At 34.6% G+C, this 22,229-nt stretch overlaps 1 protein-coding gene and 2 non-coding genes across 3 annotated transcripts in view; 2 read left to right on the top strand and 1 right to left on the bottom strand.

The window, feature by feature from the left end:
* The window catches only part of LOC123873143 (RING-box protein 2), a 40,288-nt gene extending 33,403 nt beyond the window's left edge, over positions 1-6,885 (top strand). The window contains exon 2 of the mRNA XM_045917856.1: positions 6,577-6,885. Coding sequence (XP_045773812.1) covers positions 6,577-6,758 — 182 coding nt within the window. The 3' untranslated portion in view covers positions 6,759-6,885. The remainder of the gene's footprint in view (positions 1-6,576) is intronic.
* A 14,637-nt stretch (positions 6,886-21,522) lies between these two features.
* On the bottom strand, positions 21,523-21,594 carry Trnaw-cca. Its single transcript has one exon. It is a non-coding gene; the product is annotated as a tRNA-Trp (tRNA).
* A 480-nt stretch (positions 21,595-22,074) lies between these two features.
* Trnar-ccu lies at positions 22,075-22,147 on the top strand. The gene has a single exon. It is a non-coding gene; the product is annotated as a tRNA-Arg (tRNA).
* Positions 22,148-22,229: the final 82 nt, after the last annotated feature.

Genomic DNA, 22,229 nt, shown 5'->3' with positions numbered 1-22,229 from the left:
GAACGCAGGATCTTCAAACACTAGGTATACGGCTGATAATAAAATGTCCCTAAGTGGTCTTCTTAGCCCTAAAAAGCTTAGTATGAAGCGAAAATTGTTATATAGGCAATGCCCGCAACTTCATAGATGTAGATTTCGTTTTTAAAATCAGCGTGGCCATAGTGGGAACTATTTGATTTTCAGAGGCCAAAAGTAGCATAAATCTTTCTTCGGAATGTAAGCTATCTCTGTACTTACTAAAGTGATCTCCAGTGAGATTTGGTCGAAAATCTAAATATATCTGACTCAGATCAATCACCTCATAACATGCGTCTTCGTGAATGGTCGAGTATTCAGGCGTGTCATGTTCAGCGGACGAAAACTCTGGAATATTTTGTATGTGTAAAGACGCAAGCGTTACTTGGCGGAAATCCATAAAGGAAAAGCTGACTGACTGACTGACTGACTGACTGACTGACTGACTGATCGATCTATCAACGCCTAACTTAAACTACTGGACTGATCGGGTTAGGCATGCAGATAGCTGGCAGAACAGAGGTTTGAAATTTGTGTAGTCAACGCGTACGAAGTCGCGGGCATAAGCTAGTTTGCTATAATCTGCTAAAACCATCGATGCAAAACAGTTAAAAGTAACCGTATAAAGAGCTTGTTTGTTGTAATGCTAATATTTTTAAATTCTTCTCAGAATTGTTATGGAATTTATCAAAAAAAGGTTCGTTGATTTGGGTACCCCATACAAGGCACACAACATGCCTCATTCCATGAAATCCAATTCACTAAAATGGCAAAGATTCATCACCATTTTGTTTTTGTATCAAATCATCATTTCAAATTCTCGAATATGGGGTTCAATATCTACCGCTTAATTTGTATTACCTACATGAGCTTTCTAGAAAAATTCTTGATTGCTCACAAATACCTAGGCATAAGTTATCGCCTGCCTATCTAAATAATTAAACCAAGTCGTAATTTTAAAATATGCAACTAAAAATATGATGTAGATACCTATTACCTAATTGAAAGTTTTCCTTATTATTTTATAACTAGCTGATGCCCGCAGCTTCGCCCGCGTGGATTGGTCAGATCCCCTGCAGCATCAGAATTGAGGAGTTGGACTCCAAATTTTTTATGAAACAATGTCGCAAAGTTCCTCTATCGATTAAAAAAGAAATGACGCAAATCGGTTCAGAAATCTCGGAGATTTCGGTGTACATAGGTAGAAAAACACAACTCCCTTTTTAAAAGTCGGTTAAAAAAGTAGCCTATTTTACGCCCTGGTCAATCCTCTACTTGCCTGTGAAAGTCCCGTCAAAATCGGTTCAGCCGTTCCAAAGATTAGCCTTTTCAAACAGACAGACAGACAGACAGACAGACAGACAGACAAAAATTTTAAAAACGTGTGATTCAGTTCGCGGTGTAAGAACCAGGTGAACGTAACTACGTTTTCGTAAACTTTACAGGAGAGCGAAAAAACTATCTAAAATTGCCTCTTCAGACTTTACCAGCTATTTAAAGAGAAACTATACAATTGACGAAAAAAAAATATATACTGATATATTGGCATACTATTTGAGATTTGTAAAAGTTAAGAATTATTTATTTAATATGTATGCTTACGTCATAGATATAATATTTTTTTTAATTCGGTAGACATACGTTACTGTGGCCCTTAATTTTTTAAACTTCTCTTGTTATTGTAAGGTTATCGTACTGAAATACGTCATTTTTGTGAAGCTAATTTTAATTTTGTATTAGTGATGAAATGAATAAAAAAAAATTAAATAAATCATTCAATGACAATAATCAATCAATCACAACTTAATCTTTATTTACTGCTGAAAACGTGCAATTTTAATAATAAACATAGTTCAGTTTACATGTTAAAGCCATCCGCATAGAAAAATCTTAATTATCTTCGTCATCATCTGTTGTTCCAACTGAAAATCCTTCATAAAAACTGTGATATTGTGACGGGATGATTTCTAGTCTGCATAAGTCCTGCAAATCTTCATATTTTTCAGCAAAAATGGGTAAAAGTTTATTATATGCATTTTTAACACAATTTGTTGCACAGGTGGTCTTTTGCCTCGTCTAATAATCTTAATCATTTTAAAATCTTTATCATCCAGGTCATATTTAAAATATATATGTTTATTGTCTTCTTTGCGGTACTGTAGCCATCTTATTTTGAGCCAATTGACAGCATTGCCATCACAATCCACCTTAGCATTCTTAATTAGTGCGGTTTTAAGGTGTTTAATATCTATAAAATCCTTTGTATCAATTTCATAGACGTCATATGGATTTTTTCGGGAAGCTTTTCTGATAATTGTATAGAATCCAGATGGATGAAATATCGGTATATTCTTCTTAGCCAGTTCAATAGTCGCGTGGATGTTATCTGCTTCCATTTGACTATGCCCAGGTTCAAAATACTTTTGGTTAATCTCTGGTATATTGAAAGCTTCAACACAGTACAGTAATAGAGCTGAAATATATACATTACGACATTGACTCGCACAAGTATCGGACATAAATGTAATCGGTTTACCATCAGCTTTGGTTTTCAAACATTTAAATAAGTTAATAATATATATATAATAAATTAGCTTAGAGGATGATGAAGGGCAATTACAAATGGCTTCTTAGTCATATTCAACGAAATGTATATCACCAGATTGGGCTGACATTTTTGCTTCATCACGATGTCGTCGTGCGGTAATTTTTCTTTCTAAATGCCTTTCATACTCTTCTTTTTGCATCTCTTTTTCTTCTGCGTTCAAATGTTGAAAAGTAAAACATTTGTCACATATATCTTTCCGTTGTTTAAACCTATATTAAAAATTATACGATAGTAAGCTATGTCAACGGGTTCTCTTTGTTCTTCAGAACATTTAATTTTATAAAGCTCATACATCTTGGTTACATTCAGATCTTGATCTAAAAACTCTTTTTTTGTATCTTTTCGCGCATAGTGGGCAGGCATTCGGGGAAAAGATTTTATATGATCTCGTATGAATTGCTTAGTATCTGCCGATTTTTTATTGTGAGGTTCATGTTTGCCCCGTTTATCGATTTGAACAACATTAGTTTCAGTCAGTTTTTTGAAACAAAATCTTACGAATGTTTCTGAGATACTCAAAGTTGCTAAAAATAATTTTTGACATACATTTTCTCTTTCTGTTGCTCCCTTTTTTTTTTTTCAAAAAATATCATCAATTTTTAGCTGCCATACTAACGTAAGTTTTTATTTTTCAATGGACTATAATAATTATCAAAGAAAATAGTACCGCCAGAGTAACGTGTATCGTATTACGTCGCTTTGGTCATTAACTTAAATTATTTATTTTACAAAAATGTTTGGGCCAATAGAACGTAAATAGATAAACGTTGTTTTGGCTTTTTAAACTTAGCGTCAAACACAATTTTGTAACACCCAAAACAACGTAAAAGCTTTTGCGTTGATATGGTTCTATGATATTGTGAAACAAACAATATTTCTACGGTTAAAAATATTGTCTTTGCAAATACGTTCCTATAGCCCTAACTGGTTGCAAGATTTTTAAAACTATTTTAGCGGAACTCATGATATGTTTTTTTGGTTCTATTGAAATTTGTTGAAATGCTAATACGTTTTTTTGGAATTTGTGAAATATTGACTATCGTTACGTCGTTTTGGCAGTTCATAAAGGACCACATTGTGACCCGATTTATGAAAAAAAACGATTTTTGATTTTTTTGTAGTTACGTTCATCTGGTTCTTACACCGCGAGTTATGGTATCGTTCAAATAACCATATGAGCTTAATATGAGGTAGTTATTTCGAAATTACAGACAGACACTCCAATTTTATTTATTAGTATAGATACGAGTATTATTGATCTTGGGCATTGAATAAAAATTGCAGTCTACGGTCTTGGTTATAAATATAAGAGGTATTTTTAACTTCGTTCTATTTTTGTTCGCCACCCATATTCATTATTTTCTATGTAGGCATAATTGAATGCTGGCGATGATTATAGAGTATACGTGATTCTTGAAGGTTGTTTCCCTCATGCGATACACTACGTCTGGGTAACGGATGTTTTCATCCATAAGTAAAATAATCTAATCATTAATAATGACAAAGTTACGTCGGTAATAGATGTCTCAACATTGCGGTCCCTGGAGTTACATTCCGAGGCTGCTCGAGAAAGCGCTGGCTGGTCATCACAAACGCTGCCCTGAGAGCCAATAAATCCAAAAAATCGGATGCTCAAAGTGGCAAAATGTAGGAAAGCGTATCCCACCTAGGTGGGACAGCGCTAAATCGAAAAAAATCCAATCATTACCAAACAATTTTTAGTAATTTACAAGCCTGCTGCCTGAATCTACAATCTACATCTTAGTCTGCGTGTTTTATTCTAAGATCTTAGTTTAAATTCTTTTTAAATTCTGATGTCTGCTATCAACTTCTTGGACGTGTAGGACGTACTGTATAAATTATGTTCTTTGTTAATTTTTATTATCTACTCTCAAACTCTCATCTTATAATTCCGATTCAATTCAATCAAAAAGTAAATAATCAATAATGACATATTATTATTTTATTTATAATTTTAAACTTTTTATTTTATATTAGAGATGCATGTAACATCTCTAATATAAAAAATGAGGTCATAATAGACCTATTGTACGGGAGTGTAAATGCTTACGATCAAAAAATTAGCACGTAAGAGCTTATGACAAAATAATATGTTACCAAGGCACGGAGGCTACCAAAATTTAATAGATTCGATTAGTGTATGAGAGTTAACATAAATTAGTATATGAAATTACACATTACTAGTAAAATACTCATGTGATACTATTAAGTTCCTGCTACAGCTCGGTTTATAAACTTGCACTCGTGTTTTACCAGTATTATGTACCAGTTTCATAAACTACTATTATTTAGCGCCCTATTTTACCCTATTTGATTCATTACTATATTTTATGCAAGGAATACATAATAGAAGCTATCCATTTAACATTATAGTATAATGAATGCTAATAATGGAATAAATTATCTTTATTGTTGCATTCTTGCATCCGCAATTATTGTTTGCGAATCTTTTTGCGTCTTCAAATGACTACCCAGTAAAGTGTCCGTTATGAATAAAATATGTCTACCTACAATTTATGGAGAGCTCAATTGGCTCAATTATTACATTGTTTAGTAAAAACGTTTATAAAATGATAACTAACATTTAACAGTGTTTATTAAATATTGTTTTTACGATTGTTATGATATTATTGACAATATTATCCTATTAGAATCAGCTTTGTCAGAGCATTCTTGCATTGTAATTGTTTACCGAGCTTATTGCGCTTCCAAGTTATGGTTATGAGGCGACTTGCACGCGACGGGTTCCGTACCACTGTACAAGATATACTTACATACCTAACACTTTTATGTAGAACATTGCAAGTTAATGTTAACAATAAACTAATTTTTTCGTGAACACATTTTAATTTCATATGTATGTGATGTGGTGTGCCTAACTTAACCACGGTTCAAATTCACGGTTTTTGGATTTTTCCTTTACTCGTGCTGTTACTTTAACCTAACTACCTGCTTTTCATGATTCTAAGTCAACGGGAAGTACTCTGTAGGTTTTTTTGAGCTACGACAGACGGACGGACTGACAGACAGACAACAAAGTGATCCTATAAGGATCCTATCCTTTTGGGATACGGATCTCTAAAAATAGACAACTGAAAGGAGATTCTCTCATTTATACTTACATTATTTATTTTAAAAAGAAAATTTTGTTCATTTTTAATGCAGTATAGGTAATATTTCGTTAATAAAAAATGATAAAGTAGAAATAAAAATGTAGCCAATCGAAAACATTTCCGCTGGTAAAGTTTCCACTTCCTCGGTGAAATAACGTGTTATCGTGTAACATTATGTACTAATTGTATCAAGGTATTATGTAACTCACAAGTGATCGCGTCTGATCTGATCACATGAAATAACCAAATAGTTGGGAATTTCACTTTTTTACCCTACTTTTACTATAACTGTAACTGGACTATTTCTAAACGGTATATAATAAAAAATATTTCAAAAATTTTGATCGGAGGAAGCATTATTTTACTATTATTAAGAGGGGTCTCTCCGTCACTCGCTTCATACAAACGTAGTTCCAATTTCATTTGAACATCAAGCAACTAAAGTCCATGAAATTTTGCTGACATACCTATTCTAGAAACTAATATCTATGTTTGTGGTTTTCCAGATTTCAGTTAAAATATTCAATTTCAAAGTTACGCGGTCTTAAAAATTTACATACAAATCTTTGAGCCCCTGTAATTTTAAAACTACATATTTTTAGAAAAATCTAAAACACCACAGACACAGATATTAGTTACAGTTAGTCTAGAATATGTCTGCAAAATTTCATGGACTTTGGTTGCTTAATATTCAAATGAAATTGGAACTACGATTGTATGAAGCGAGTGACGGAGAGAGACCTGTTAAAAGGGCTTCAAATAAGAGTTTATCTAGTCGTGCATTAGATTGTTATGAATAAATGAAAATATTGTTCACAGATGCCTGCCTGAGATGCCAGGGCGAAAGCAAGAAGGACTCGTACGGCAAACAAGACTGCGTGGTAGTATGGGGCGAGTGTAACCACAGCTTCCACTTCTGCTGTATGTCTCTCTGGGTGAAGCAGAACAATCGGTGTCCTCTGTGCCAACAAGAGTGGTCGATACAACGTATGGGCAAGTAGAAGTATTTCGCCAGTTTCCATCTAGCAATATTTGGATCACATAACCTCCTAGAAGTTAAGTTGGTTGGTACTGTGTATATAATTAATTAATGTATGCTGTATTCGTAAATAAAGGCTTTTATTTAAAGTTGTTGTTTTATTAGATATTATATAGATAAGAGATAAGATTAAAACTGATCTGCAAAATGACTGATAAAATGATATAATTAATCACGGATGTATAAACGCTCATATATCATGCAAAATACCACTTCGTGTCTCTAGTGTTTGTTCTCATAATATAATTGACTGCATAGCAAACTTGTTGACTGTTTTCACTGCAATGAACCAACAATGCTATCAATAATGCTAGAAAGTCATGTCATGTCACGTGCTCACGTTAGAGTATTTTTAACCTCCGACCCAAAAAGAGGGGTGTTATAAGTTTGACGTGTGTGTCTGTGTATCTGTCTGTGGCATCGTAGCTCCTAAACTAATGAACCGATTTTAATATAGTTTTTTTTTTGTTTGAAAGGTGGCTTGATCGAGAGTGTTCTTAGCTATAATCCAAGAAAATCGGTTCAGCCATTTGAAAGTTATCAGCTCTTTTCTAGTTATAACTGTAACCTTCACTTGTCGGGGGTGTTATAAATTTTTAATTTACACTTGTTTATAATAACATCCTATTATTATAAATCAGCGGTCAATGTATACAGATATGCATGGAGTTTTACTACATGCTTATATCAGGAGTGAGGAGATCCGTAGAGACCCAGAGCAACCAACAAGCCAACAGGTTGTGAAGCTGGCAAAAACCCTCTGCAAGTAGCAATGCTTTTAGGACTTTGATGGTGCTGCCCTGTTTCTGTAGCACATCAGGGATGTTCCCTGACGCCAGCATGGCCTGTTTGCAGCTATGCGCAAAAGATGCGCATTCCTGGTGCGCTGAGTCGTGAGCATCATGGCCAGCAGACTCGACTGCTGTTACGTGAACTGTTGCTGCGAGGTTTCAGCGTGCAATAGTGTACACATAAATTTATTTAGCTTAGATATTATTACATGGACACCTCATTTAATATTTATTTAATGGGCAGATTATATAGTTCGAAAAATCGATAGATCTTGGGGTCCTAAGGTGTTTTGGCAGACCCTACCACTAGGTGGACAGACGACATCAAAACGAAAGGCAATGAGCCGCTGAATTTGGGTGACGCAAGACAGTAACGTGTGGAAATCTCTACAAGAGACCTTTGTCCAGCAGTGAACGTCTATCGAGTGGAAATGATGATGGTGATGATCATGATGATGACGGCCAGTTGTTCCTCTTCCACTGAAAAAGTTGAGAAGGTAGGTCCTTCGTTGAATTTGCATGCTGCTAGGGCAGGACGTCCTCTACGGATTGAATAAATAGATGGATGCATACAGAGAACTGATATTCCAACTAAAAGCTCCTGAGTAGAAACTAGAAACAGCGACGAATAAGTAAAAGCTTTTTATAGCTAACCGAGCTTTGGAATGTGGATGCATTAATTTTGTCTGGTACTTGGTGTACAGTCAACCGCATCTAACTTTACATATACATAAAATGGATGGATGGCTTTTAGTTCAACGGTAACCCATATCGACAATCGCATGTATTTATTTATTTAAACATTATAAAATACAGGATAGACCTAAAAACATGTATCACCATCTTTATTTGAAATTGATATATAGTAAACAAATAGGGCCTTAGTACATACCCCTATTTATTTACGGCTTGCCGAAATTAGATGACGGTACGACATAAGGCCTATATACTACTACTACTGGGTTAATAACCATAACCTGTAGGTACTAAGTTCGTCAAAGTACCCATCCATTAAAATTATCAAAAGAGTCAAAACTAACTTCTAGTTTTAAAACTAGAATTACTTCCTTGCCTACTAGATCACAGAAATCAGAATAGAGTTCTTTAAAATTGCAGTGTATATTGTGTAATCAGGGTACCTAAGTACCCTGATTATTCATACAATATGCGAGAAAAATGCGTCGAATTTAAATGCTAATCTTATAACCTGTCACCCGCGCAAGCAGAAGCTTCATAGAGTATGCAATTATGCATATGTTCGTGCATAATAATTATTATTATCCTATAATAAATATTGTTGAAGCCTTATTTGTACACACCTACTCTGTTTTAAATTAATAGGCACTAGCTAATGCCCGGACTTCGTTCGCGTGGATTTAGGTTGATTAAAAATCCCGTTGATTTTCCGAGATTAAAAGTAAGTAGATAATAAATCATGTTCTTCTACGGGATGCAAGCTATCACTTTACCCGTCAAAATCGGATAAACAAACCGTCCGTTTTAAAATCTCGTGAAGACTCTGAGTTTCCGGTATAAAAGGCTATGTCACTCTACAGGTTTTTAAGTATATCAATGCAAAAAAATCACGTCGATTCTGTGCTCCGTTGCGTTGTGAATGAAGGAGAGCATATATCTATACTAACATAATCAACTTTCCTACTTGAAACCTTCTAGAAACCGCAATAAACTGGCCGCCAAACTCCTGTGTGAGGCTGAGTTTTTGCTTTTAAAATATGTTGTGATAGAATTTTTAGATTTAATAATTCAGTAAGTCGAGGCTGTTATATTTTACCTACCTACAATTGACAAATTCCTTCCAGCTGCGTAGAAGCATCCGGCTGAACTTTCAGTTGCCCACAAGACGGTGTAGTGTAGTGTATATTGTTGCATTGCTAATATTGTAACTTTTTATGATTTGAAAAGATCAAAATTACTGACGAGTTTCTTGCCGGTTCTTCCCAGTAGAATCTACATTCCGAACCACTGATAAATTCTAAGTCGTAGTATAGTTGTCCAACAAGAAATACGATCAATTTTGATTTAAATCAACAAACAAACACTTTCGCATATTTTATAATAAATAATAATAAATATGGTTAGTGATTACTACTACGCATTTTATGCTGGTATCAGTTAAGATAAGTATATTCATTACATAAGAGTTAGTGTAATTATTTACTGGTATGTAGATATCTATAACAATGCAAGTAGATATTATAAGTAATTTATATTTTGCATTCTTATGTTAGTTATAAAGTAACTGGAATCTAATAGCCCTGTAGTATTATATAATAATTCTGAGTAGTATGTAATTATTTAAGGTTTTTATTTGTTTCGCCCTAGAAAAACTCACATTTTTTACTACAAAAAGACCTAATTGGTTAGCTTTTGTCTATGTCTATCTTTTCATAGTGTCCACGTCAGCATACATGAACTAAGTATGCTAAATTGCATGTAAATCTGATGAGTAGTTTCAGCGTCATATGTGTACAAACAAACAGACACTTAAACAGGTACTTAGACAAAATAGTCTAACACGGGCTAATTGAGTTCACGCAGACTCGGTAATTACATGGTTTACGAAGTGCTAACGCAAAGGTGACGCCATACACTGTTTTCAGTGATAACTGGTGTATTCAGATAATTATTTGCGTAGACTTGTGAAAATAACACATTCTGATAGGTATTTATATCCTAATGGGCAAAATGGATGTTAATTATTATCTAAATTCAATCAGAACCGACCCCGTCCATAAGCAACCGCTTAGGGCGCTAAAATTTGAAGGGCGGGCGGGTCTCTTCTATGCTTAGCAGCGTAGCAATAAAAATCATTAAAAAAAAAAAATTTTTATCAACGCAATAGTTATACCTATGAATTCCGCCACCTTGAGTATCTAAATTCTTAGGTCAATAGCGCACAGTCTTGATCAATATATTGATCATATTCGATAAATTACAAAAAGGTAACATTGTACACTTTTTGACTGGCACTTGTTGAATTTGTAATATAATAATTAATTAGGTAAACTTAAAACTGAAGCTACAATAAGTTTCCGGTCACAATTATTGATCGGCGTTTTTCAAGGGAATGACACCATTGACGAGGAGTGACGCCATGGACGAGGAGTGACACCATGGACGAGGAGTGACACCATGGACGAGGAGAGAAACGTATTTCAATAGGAACCAGCGACTACATGGTCGCTGATAGGGACTATTACAATCTACCTAATATATGCTTTTGAAGATTTGTGTTTCCGTAACGAACAGTACAGTCTGATAAGTGACCTAGATCAAAACTAGGTCTGTGTAAATAGACAATGAATCTAAAATATCGAGGCCACCATTGGCAAACCATTGGCGCCAGACCTATTAATAATAAAATATGAACTCTAGAGTTTGACTACTAGCCATGGTTGCATACAACATGAGTGTATTACTACGTCATTTTTGACCTAGAAAGAGTACCTAACGGCAATTTAGCTAGATCTGATCGTGTGACGAACTGAGTTTAAACGTCCTCCGAAGTTTGTTAAAGAATGATAATTTTTGCGGTAAATTTTATTTCATTGTTTTTATTATTATGCGACATACACAATTGACATGATCAATTTGTGTGTTACAAATATTAATAAAATCTATCCTCCAGATTTTTTTACGTAGGTCAAGCCATATCCGTGTTGCGGACACAAAAGTTGCATCGACCGACCGCTTGCATTATTGTTTTTTATGATACCTGACTGCGGAGACGTATGACATTTTAAACTTGTTTCCTGGTAGGTATTATCATATTTTTTGTATCCTCATTTACCTTGAAACACGAGCGGTATTTTAGCGATACGAACGAGAACGGCGACTTGTTTCGCCACACCCGGCCAGGCCTCCTGCGCCGACCAATCAGAAGCCTCCACCGCGGCCTGTAATCAGACTTTCAATACTTTAGACTTTGGTCAGCCTTGGATAGGTACAAACAATCATTGCATTAATGCAAAGTATGCGTTATTGCAAGGTAGGTAGGTACACGGTCTTTGTATCATGACGATTTTTGCAAAAATTTCACATAATTTATTGATTTCAGGTAGGTAAGTATAACTTAACTTGTTCATACATATTATAATTATGGTGCCATCGAGCTCATATGCAGTTAGGGGAACTGACATTGATAGCATTGGGTACCTATCCCGTAGGTAGGTACCCAATGTGACGCGGAGTGGAATATTTCTGGGGCATTACTGCAGTTACTGCACATATTTAGATTCTTGTAGTAAAAATACGTACCAAGTAGGTGATTCAATTTCTTTAATTCCTTTTAATCTTTTGGGAATTGCTATGAAGACATTAATAAAATAAGTTTCTTGATACTTATTATCCTTAGAAATTTTCCATGTAGCTACCGCATAGGTAACAATAATGTTTATGAAACCATACGCCAAAGTACTTGGAATTCTCATACGATGAATGCTTGCAATGTGAATCCAGCTCTCGAACATTCGCAGTGGAAATAGAAAACGATTTAATGTTTACAAGAACGCAGGACTGAGTGGCGGAAATTTTTCCTGTCATTAAATAAACACCAGTTTTTGAATATCCTTAAAAGAATAAAAGGAACTATTATAGGATCACTTCGTTGTACGTCTGTCAAGAACGCTTGGAGGTATCAAGTTGAAATTAATATGAAATACTCTGCTAGCTGTGAAAAATCAAGTCAACCCAATCAAAAGGTATGGCCGTTTACACAGCATATTTTGACATTCCCAAGGAATTAGAACTTTATTAGGGTAATTCCGTTGACCTAGATAACTCTAGGCTGAAAGGCAAAAAGCAATAGCCTATAGCACAACAAAAGGGAAAAATCTGAAAACTGTAGTTAATATCACATGAGAGTTTGCAATAACACTTATATTTGCAGTTGGAGATAGGTACCTACCTAATAAAATAATTGCACGTAGGACACGTGGTACCAAGCTACGGAACCGTCCGTGCGCGACTCGCACTTGGCCGGTTATTTCTTTACATATCTAGCCAAATAAGTAGGTAAGTCACTAAAGTACGTATACGGTAGTCTCTTCTCTACCCACATAGAATTTGCAAGGGTCTTTAATAAGTAAATACCATAATTTTATTAAACTACCAACTACAAAAGTTTTATGTGTTTGTAAGTAATTTGATTAGTCTGTTTGTTTGATACCTACTGCCTACTTATATTGACGACCTAATAACCATCCAATCAATATGGCATCTATTTAACATTTGATATAAACAATCAGAATATTCATAATATTGATCTACCTATAGTAGTGCATTGAATATGCATAACATTAAGACGTTGTGCACATTATAGTGTTTTGATCATGGGTAGAATTTTTCACTGTGAGTTTTTATTGTAAAAAAATCTTACCTTGCTCAAAAACTAAATAAAAAATTTATTATAAATTTATAAATGTTACTTATTTATAAAAAATAAACTATTTTGAAAGAAAATATTGCCACGAACAACTACTAACCGATTTCGGACCGAATTTACATTCTAACTTGGTATAGGTATAAGGTCGTGTGTAACTCCGAAGTCTTGTATTATTGGTGCAAGTTGCAACACTAGCAGAGTAAAAGCTTATTGTCTAACGTCTAGACTCTAGACTTTGGGTACTGGTAACTGTACTTGAGATGTTTCTCCGAATAATGAAAGAAACTTGCCACAACACTGAAATTCACTCGTTTAGCTAGTTACTAAATAATTATTACATCAATAATTCTTACACTAACACGATCTCTACAAAAAAATTAGATAACTTTTACATAAGCATGAGGAAACTTATTGCTCTATCTCTCAGCTCTATCTTATTTGTATAAAAACCAGTGCGAGTACCTCACTCTTTTAGGGTTCCGTCCGTACCGTAAGGATAGGGTTATATTTTGGTCACCGCACGGCTTACAAACAACTTCATGGATCGTTGTTTGTCTCTTCAGTGTTTGTTGTTTAAACTTTAAATACGGTAGGTTATGGTACATAATAATATGCCAAAATATCATATTCCCAACAAATTTAGTTTTTGAGATAGACCCATCACAAAAATGGTCTAAAACTGTCAATTTTGTTGACCACGACCAAATAATAAAAAACATATTCGTACCAATGACTTCTATGTATATAGAGAAATCTTTGATTCATACTCTACTCAATCAAGTCTAGACAATTACGTACACCCTGCGTACACCTCACATACCTACTATAATAGGAGCTCCACTAAAAATAATTTAACTAAATTTTTACACCAAATATCTAAATATCAGGTTTGTGCCTCATTTCGTTTGCGAGCTAGAGACCCGTGACTCGCGGACAAATAAAGCAGTTACATTAATAGGGCACCGTTTTACCTTTTGGTACGGTGCCCTAAAATTTAGGCCCTTATCAAGTCACTGATAATAATAAAACATGATGCGAAACATAATCGTATTTTATTGGTCTGGTAATATACGGTGGCCCTAATTCGTTCCACTTTAAAAACAGTCGGAAAATTCCGCTTGGAATCGAAGACAATTAGTTCCATCTACTTGTATAGCATGGACTGTCTCTTGATTTATCATCTTCATTTGACATGCAAAATTGCTTGGAGACAACTGTCTTACAACTCCTAATGCCCTTAATGAGGGTTAAAAAATTGCAAGAATTCTTTTTTGTAGAAAATATAATTTTATACATATTTTTATTAGTATTTAATATTAAGTAATAAAAGTATGTATAAAATTATATTCTCTACAAAAAAGAATTCTTGCAATTTTATAACCCTCATTAAGGGCGTTTGGATAGCCTTTCGCGATTTTTCTAGCGCTTAGGAGATATAGTGAAAAAAGTCATTGTTGCGCCCTTTTGCAATTTTTCTGCAAATTTTCGCGTTGGCTGACAGATCAGCTTCAGGATTTACAAAAACACTCTTTAGGAATTGTATAAAACGCCTACGCAACGCGAACGAATGAAATAAAAAATATTTTATATTTTGGTTATTCTATAGAATAGGTACCTAGATACCTAGTAGGTATTCTATGCAATACCAGACTATACAGATAGCCGCCCGGTAACATTTATACAGTAGGTATTATTTTTTCCTTGACTTATTGTGCATATAGTGGTCACTGGTGCCTGTCACTATGTCGCGCATAGCACTAAATAAATTTTTATACCTATCTATTTTGTGCTTTGTAATTAATGTGAGTAAGAAACTAAAATGTGAGACTAAAAACCTGTTAACCTTTAAAAAGCTATTATAAAAGTCAAAATAAAGTCCGAAGTTTTAGTAAATAATAATATTGGTACCTTTACCTAATATCCAATTCCTCAAAGATAATGGAATATAGGTAGAGATAATTCAATGGAAATGTATTCGACCACGACGCGACGCAACGATATACCTACATTGTAGATAACTAGGTACTTATTCAATACCTAAAGACGTCAGCGGGGCATGGAGGGATGAGGAAGTAGGTAGGTATATTATCTAACAAGATTCACAAGCTGGATGATGATGAGTCAGCTGTAAATTCAAAATAGCATCTCCCTAGCATCTACATGCTATTTTGAATTTAACACCACCATAAACTTAAGAATTACTAAACTTAAGTAAGAATTGTGGAGTTGGAGGAAGAAAATCTCAAACTCCAATCCTCCAACACCATTCTTTCAACAGCCAGAGAAGCACACCATCGTAGGAAGGTATTATAATATTTGTATGGAAAACCTGTTCATAAAGACATTGGCTCATAAAGACGTTGGCTCTGATATCGACAGGTAAGGAAAAATATGGTCTGCAGATGTGCTGAGTTCGATGACGTCAATGTTAGAAAGTATTTCGCAATAACAGATGTCTATGTGGCGCGACTCATGGAGGTGTGGCCGGGCACGTACATTCGATAACAACGCAACGGCCAACGCGACGACGATGCAATTGGCAACGGACCGATACATGTACTCGTACCCCGATAGGTACTGATAAGCCCATATCACACACTCTCAAACACCCTTATAGACATCGATGGTAAACATTGCATCAGAAATGTTTGTGGGACGTAGTCACGGTATCTTAATTTAGCAAATTGATAAACAAATTCTCTAACCGTTATAAAAGGTAACACAGAATTATCGATGGTAGAGCCATAGAGTCGCGTGGATAGATTTGTCTCTAATCCAGGTTCAGTTTCATCTAAAGAAAGAATTTCGAAAGCTTATGTAAGAGTGATGCAATTTAATTTTAGAGCCGTTCATTTTCAGCGATACCTGCCTGGTGTTCTTAGAATATTATTTTGATCTTTTCTTTAATCGGTTAGAAAGCTTTGTTATTACCAGAAGAATACGGTAGAGATTTTAACAGTCTATGATGTATACGTATGTTTGTTTACTTATATGTATATGTTCCGCAGTAGTGCCTAAACTACTGAACTAATTTTGATGAAGTGTCAATCGATTCACTATTGTGGTCCGGGTGACACAGGCTACATTTTTAGCGGACTTTCAAAAACAAGGATATTCTCTTTTCGGCACGTTTTTTTATACAAACAAAATCAAAATAGCAAATGTTAGGTAGGTAGGGACACGTCACACGAGTGTGATATCAAATGAAAGAGGAAAAAATTCTGAGTTTCATTAATATAAACACCTACATCTATGAAATATTACAAGTGTAAATTAAAAATTTAAAACACCCCCGACAAGTGAAGGTTACAGTAACTAGAAAAGAGCTGATAACTTTCTAACGGCTGAACCGATTTTCTTGGATTATAACTAAGAACACTCTCGATCAAGCCACCTTTCAAACAAAAAAAACTAAATTAAAATCGGTTCATTAGTTTAGGCGCTACGGTGCCACAGACAGATACACAGATACACAGATACACACGTCAAACTTATAACACCCCTCTTTTTGGGTCGGGGGTTAAAAATATATCAAGCGACAGAAAAATAGGATTATTGTATTTCAAGACGTAGTCGGGTTTAGTCTTGAACTTTATCTTATTTTCCTCATATCACTCACGTCTCGTTTTGCGTAGGTACGAGTAACTAGTGCGTGAGCAGATGCCTATATTCTATCCTGTACGTGCTTATCACAAAACCACATAGAAGTCCCGTGCAAAACATCCTCTTTGGCATTCCCAGTTATATATTAAGTATGTAGTTTATATTAAAATGTTGTTATTTGGCACGTTTTGCTGTATACGAATTACTTACGACTATTATCCGTTTGTGACTCAAACTGCTCTGGCGTCCGCTGATTGGTCTGATATACCAAGCCCTCTCACGTCATATTTACATCACGTTTCTACAATAGTGTACCTACCTACCTCAAGATTATACAATAGGTACCTACCTAGTACAAAACATTTATGTACCTTAACACGGTTAGTAAGTGACTACCTTATAGGGGAAATTTTAGGAAGGTGTGCAAAATTTAAAGTCTGCGAAATAAATAAAAAAATGTGTTGTTGATAAATTATGTAGTTACCTACCTACCACTTAAGTATACCTACATAATCATGTAGTTAATTACATGAATTATAAATTAAACACAAAGGAACTGAACACGTTTTTATATCAGGCGTCAGATATCCTTGAAATTATTTTTAAAACAATCCTATTTAAGCCCCCGACCCAAAAAGAGGGGTGTTATAAGTTTGACGTGTGTAATCTGTGTATCTGTCTGTGGCATCGTAGCTCCTAAACGAATGAACCAATTTCAATTTAGTTTTTTTTTTTGTTTGAAAGGTGGCTTGATCGAGAGGGTTCTTAGCTATAATCCCAGAAAATCGGTTCAGCCGTTTGACAGTTATTAGCTCTTTTCTAGTTTTCTTATAGAGGTTTTTGTGTCGAGGGTTCTTTAAATTTTGAGTTATCAATATAATGTACGACTTGACTTAAATTCTTATTGGGTAAAAAATGAAACTAGGAATCAGCTTAGCTTATATGTAGATTAGTAGTAGCGACTCGTCCCGGCTTCGCACTTGTGCAATTTAGCGTTTTATTTTCGAATAACGAATAAAGACGTTATGACAGTTTGTGTATTGGGAATCTGTCAAAATGTCAAACTTATCCGATAGATAAAGGTTATCTGGAGGTTGTGAAACAGGTCCTAAGACGTATAAAATCATAACTTGATTTAATATGATTACCTACCTCAATAAATATGCTGGCTAAAAATTAAAATACCGAAGTAAATGTATTGTTTGCTATCTTTAATAAGTTAATTACTGAGTTAATTGAACGTAAAATCACATCGCGGAAAGATTGCATCACGACATATAAGTAGATACCTATATGCGTGCTCAAAGTGCTCAAAGCCACACACTATCGAGTTTCACTACTTCAGCAAAACTAACATCAGCTAAGTACGAAGTACTAAGTACATACCTACTTACCTACTTAATTTTCATGTTAATCCAATCTAGGTATAATATGTATAGTATTACTAGGTACCTAATATGTTTATAAGTATCTAGGTACCTAACTTTCCTCTTGGAAAGTAGCTCTGTACATTACTATCTAAATACCTATTAAAGAGATCATCCACTCAAAGGAGACATGGGTACCTACTTTTGTTTTTAAAAATAACAAGTGTAAATTAAAAATTTATAACACCCCCGACAAGTGAAGGTTACAGTAACTAGAAAAGACCTGATAACTTTCAAACGGCTGAACCGATTTTCTTGGACTATTCCGCGCCTACGATCCAAAGTATCAGAGTTTTCCAAAACATCATTTTCAAATCAAGTTTCAAATAAATAATTATGTATCAAGGCAACGTCCATCTTGACAGCTTGACATTTGTCAATTGACATAATATTATGAACCTAACGGTTATCTAACCTTCTTTTCTACAAGAAAACTAGAAAAGAGCTGATAACTCTTAAACGGCTGAACCAATTTTTTCGGATTATAGCTAAGAACACTCTCGATCAAGCCACCTTTCAAACAAAAAAAACTAAATTAAAATCGGTTCATTCGTTTAGGCGCTACGATGCCACAGACAGATACACAGATACACAGATACACAGATACACAGATACACAGACACACAGATACACAGATACACAGATACACAGACACACAGATACACAGATACACACGTCAAACTTATAACACCCCTCTTTTTCGGTCGGGGGTTAAAAATAACGGCATTCAAACAGTGCTTTTTCTTTAAAAATGCAAATATGTAATAGACTCACTATTTTATTAAAGCAATCGATAGATACCCCGTTCCTATGGATCATTCCCATCCGTAAATATTTCGATATAATAAATAGGGAAGACACTTTTTACAACGTTTCGTGAACCAAAGATTACTTTAGGACCCAGAGTTCTGACAAAAGATACAGCAAATAAACCAGAGGGTAAAGTGAAAAGTCATGCATAGAAATATATGAATTAGATATAATATGTACCTGGAATGATCACACTCGGTCATTCGGACGAGTTTCTTTTGGTCGAGATGTTTCCAAATTGGTCTTGCATAGCAGTGTGCATCGTGTAATTATTATTAATAACTTTTATGTCGTATATTGTATTTTGGCGTGAATGTTTTTAGCACTATCTTTATGTGACGTGAAAAAAAATGTTATTATTAAATTAATTTTTATTTCATATTCTGGCGTGAATTGGCGCCACCCGACCCCAAACGATGAATTAATAATTCTTCAGGATTGGACCGTATTTCAGTCGAGTCGACCAAATTGAATTGTTTTTGTTCGCAATGCATGTTGGGTGTGACTCTGCTCACGTGCGCCACTTGCAATAGGGGTCAATTGGTCCGAAAAGTTCACAAAATCTTGATGGACAATAATAAAGAATTAATATTGAACATGAGATGACCTGCGTCAACAGTTTTGACGTCATTGATTTAGCGTTTATTGATGTTGTATAAGTTACCAAGGCTAAAAATGATTAGATTTACATATGTTCTCAAGATCCAATAGGCTAGTTTATTGCTCTCCCATGCGAGTATGGCCGCCAAAAAGTTAGGTAGGTACATGTAACTTTTCTTATTGTGCGTATTTTGGCCTTTTATAGCTACCTACTTTTTATGGCCACCATTTAATTTCCTGTTTATTGGATTCACAACAACTTGCTTCTTTATACTTATTTCATAAAAATTGGACGTTTCAATTAATAGTAAGTAAGTAACCTTTACTTACTGGACAATAATATGAAATAGTCCTACTAAGTACTAATATTTCGATGAAGGCTTACATAATAATTTACTTTAGATTTGTACACATCAATCCTTAAATAAAGAAATTAATTAGGTAAGTAAATAAATTTTCCTCCACATAAGTTCCAATAAAAAAATCTCTCTCTCAAATTGCGAATTGATGTGACCCAATCGTTGAGAATAAAACAATCGCGTGTTTTCAAATGTAGGTAACAACCATTTTAATAAGACGTGTTAAATACAATGACCATGTAAAGTCGAGTCGAATGTCGCTACAATCAAATGTTTTTTACGTGTGCATTTAACGATCACTGACGACCTCCAAGATAAACACAAGCAAAGCATTTCGTTCCACACATTCAAAGATGGTAGGCGTGTTCGCATACGTACACGCGATTGATTGTGCTACAGGGAAAAACACAGTGGCGTTTGCGCATGTATGCTGTTTGAAGAATGCGTTTCGTTTGCAAAGGCGCCAGAAGCCACGTACGCCGGTCACCTGACTGTCTCGGTTACAGAATCCCTAGAACTAAAACGTCACCTCTGAAAAACTTTTCAGACAAGAATGTACTTTATGCCACAGTAATAACACTGACGATCGAATCCAACAACTTTCTGGTAGTAGTCCACTGAATCTTGGTTAGGAATGATGATTTTCCAGTTAGGATTTGTAATGGTATGTCCTTCTCATTACATTATTCAGTAGGTACTCGTACCTACGCATAATTAGACTTAGACTATAAAAAGCCAGACGGGCATAGTATAAAAATGGATAAAAATAAAACGTCGCTCAATCGCGCGGGCTCCTATTTTTACCACCTTTCTTGTAAACAGCAAATTAGTAGTAGGTTAGACAGGTGATAGGTACCAAGTTACTTTGTCTATCTATTTAAAATACCCAGCATCTATTGCAGTGCTTCTTTTCTTTGAACGACTCGCACGCCACCTATGGTACGTACCTACTCGTACGTTGATGGTATGGAATGTGGGCATAGAAATCAGAAACTTCATATAATGTTAGATTAGGGATGGTCTTCGCTATGCGTCGAAGGTAGCGGAGCAATCTGGTAGGAATAGGTAGTCGTGCTTACCACTTTGTACTCATTCGTTTAGTTATTGTTATAGGCAATAGGTATACACTTATTATACAGGATGGAGAAAACGAACGGGAAATGGAAAAAATCATCATAATACGAGTACCTATTAGGTAAATATCTTTGGAAAGTAGGATAGTGTATCAGAACATTATCTAAATATTGAAAAAATCATCCACCCCAAAGGAGGCATGGATACTTTTGTTTTAAAAAATAAAAATAACGGCATTCAAACATTTATTTTTCTCTACAAATGGTAATAAGTAATATGTAATAGACTCATTATTTTATTGAAACGATCGATAGGTGCCTATAGATTATTAGATATACTTATAGATTATTATATTTGTTTCGGGAACAAATTATTCACTAGGCAGGGTTGGTCCTGATGGCTCAAAGATGAATTCTGTTTCACAACTTCCAGATAAACTTTGTCTAACGAATACAGTTTACAGTAAAATGACAATTTTTTTATTGGAAATCCGTCAAAATGACTTTATCCATAAGATAAAGTTTATCTGGCAGATGTAAAACATAAAATTTAGTTTTTCAAAATATTCAAGTCTTAATTCGTGGATAGCTAAGTACTGAAATCATTACTTATTTAACTTAGTTTTTAAGTAGAGAAAAATAAAAAAGATGACATGGTTTGACCCCGACGTGATTTGAACACGCAACCTTCTGATCTGGAGTCAGACGCGCTACCGTTGCGCCACGGAGTCGGTGAGAACATTATTGAAATAATGCTACTATACTGAAAATAACAACAATATTGACATATTTTCTACTATTATATGTTTATACTGTGTATTTTAATTAATTACCATTCATGCAAAAATAATTACATTAGGTACTAATATTAGCTAACTACTTATTCAGCCCTGGAGAAAACAAATTAACCAACTGCAACGCACCAAAAATTATAACGATAAAACCCTTTTTGCTATCTAGTAGGTTAGGTACCTACTTCGGGTTGCCATTTACACTTTTATTTTAATTAAGTTATTTAATTTTTTTAGTGATCATTCTAATTCTATAAAACAATACAATAAATAGCCTAGAAATCTTCTTTTTTATAAATGCTTATTATTCGTTGTATCATCAACCAATTTATGTTGAAAAAAATAAATTACATAATATTATAAAAGAGTTTGATAAAATTAGAATAATAGTGTATAGAAAATTCGATCAGTGTTGCAACAGCCCCTGTGGCCTAATGGATAAGGCATCGGCCTCCTAAGCCGGGGATTGTGGGTTCGAGTCCCACCAGGGGTAAACGAAACCAAGTTTTTTGTTTTAGCTTATTTTTCTTGATTGTAAATTGAATACATATATAAATCACAGGTTAATTATTTTC

Source organism: Maniola jurtina, chromosome 2 (assembly GCF_905333055.1).
Source record: "Maniola jurtina chromosome 2, ilManJurt1.1, whole genome shotgun sequence".
Taxonomy (NCBI): domain Eukaryota; kingdom Metazoa; phylum Arthropoda; class Insecta; order Lepidoptera; family Nymphalidae; genus Maniola; species Maniola jurtina.
The sequence above is the reverse complement of the archived record's forward strand: the minus strand, read 5'-3'. Positions and strand labels throughout refer to the sequence as shown.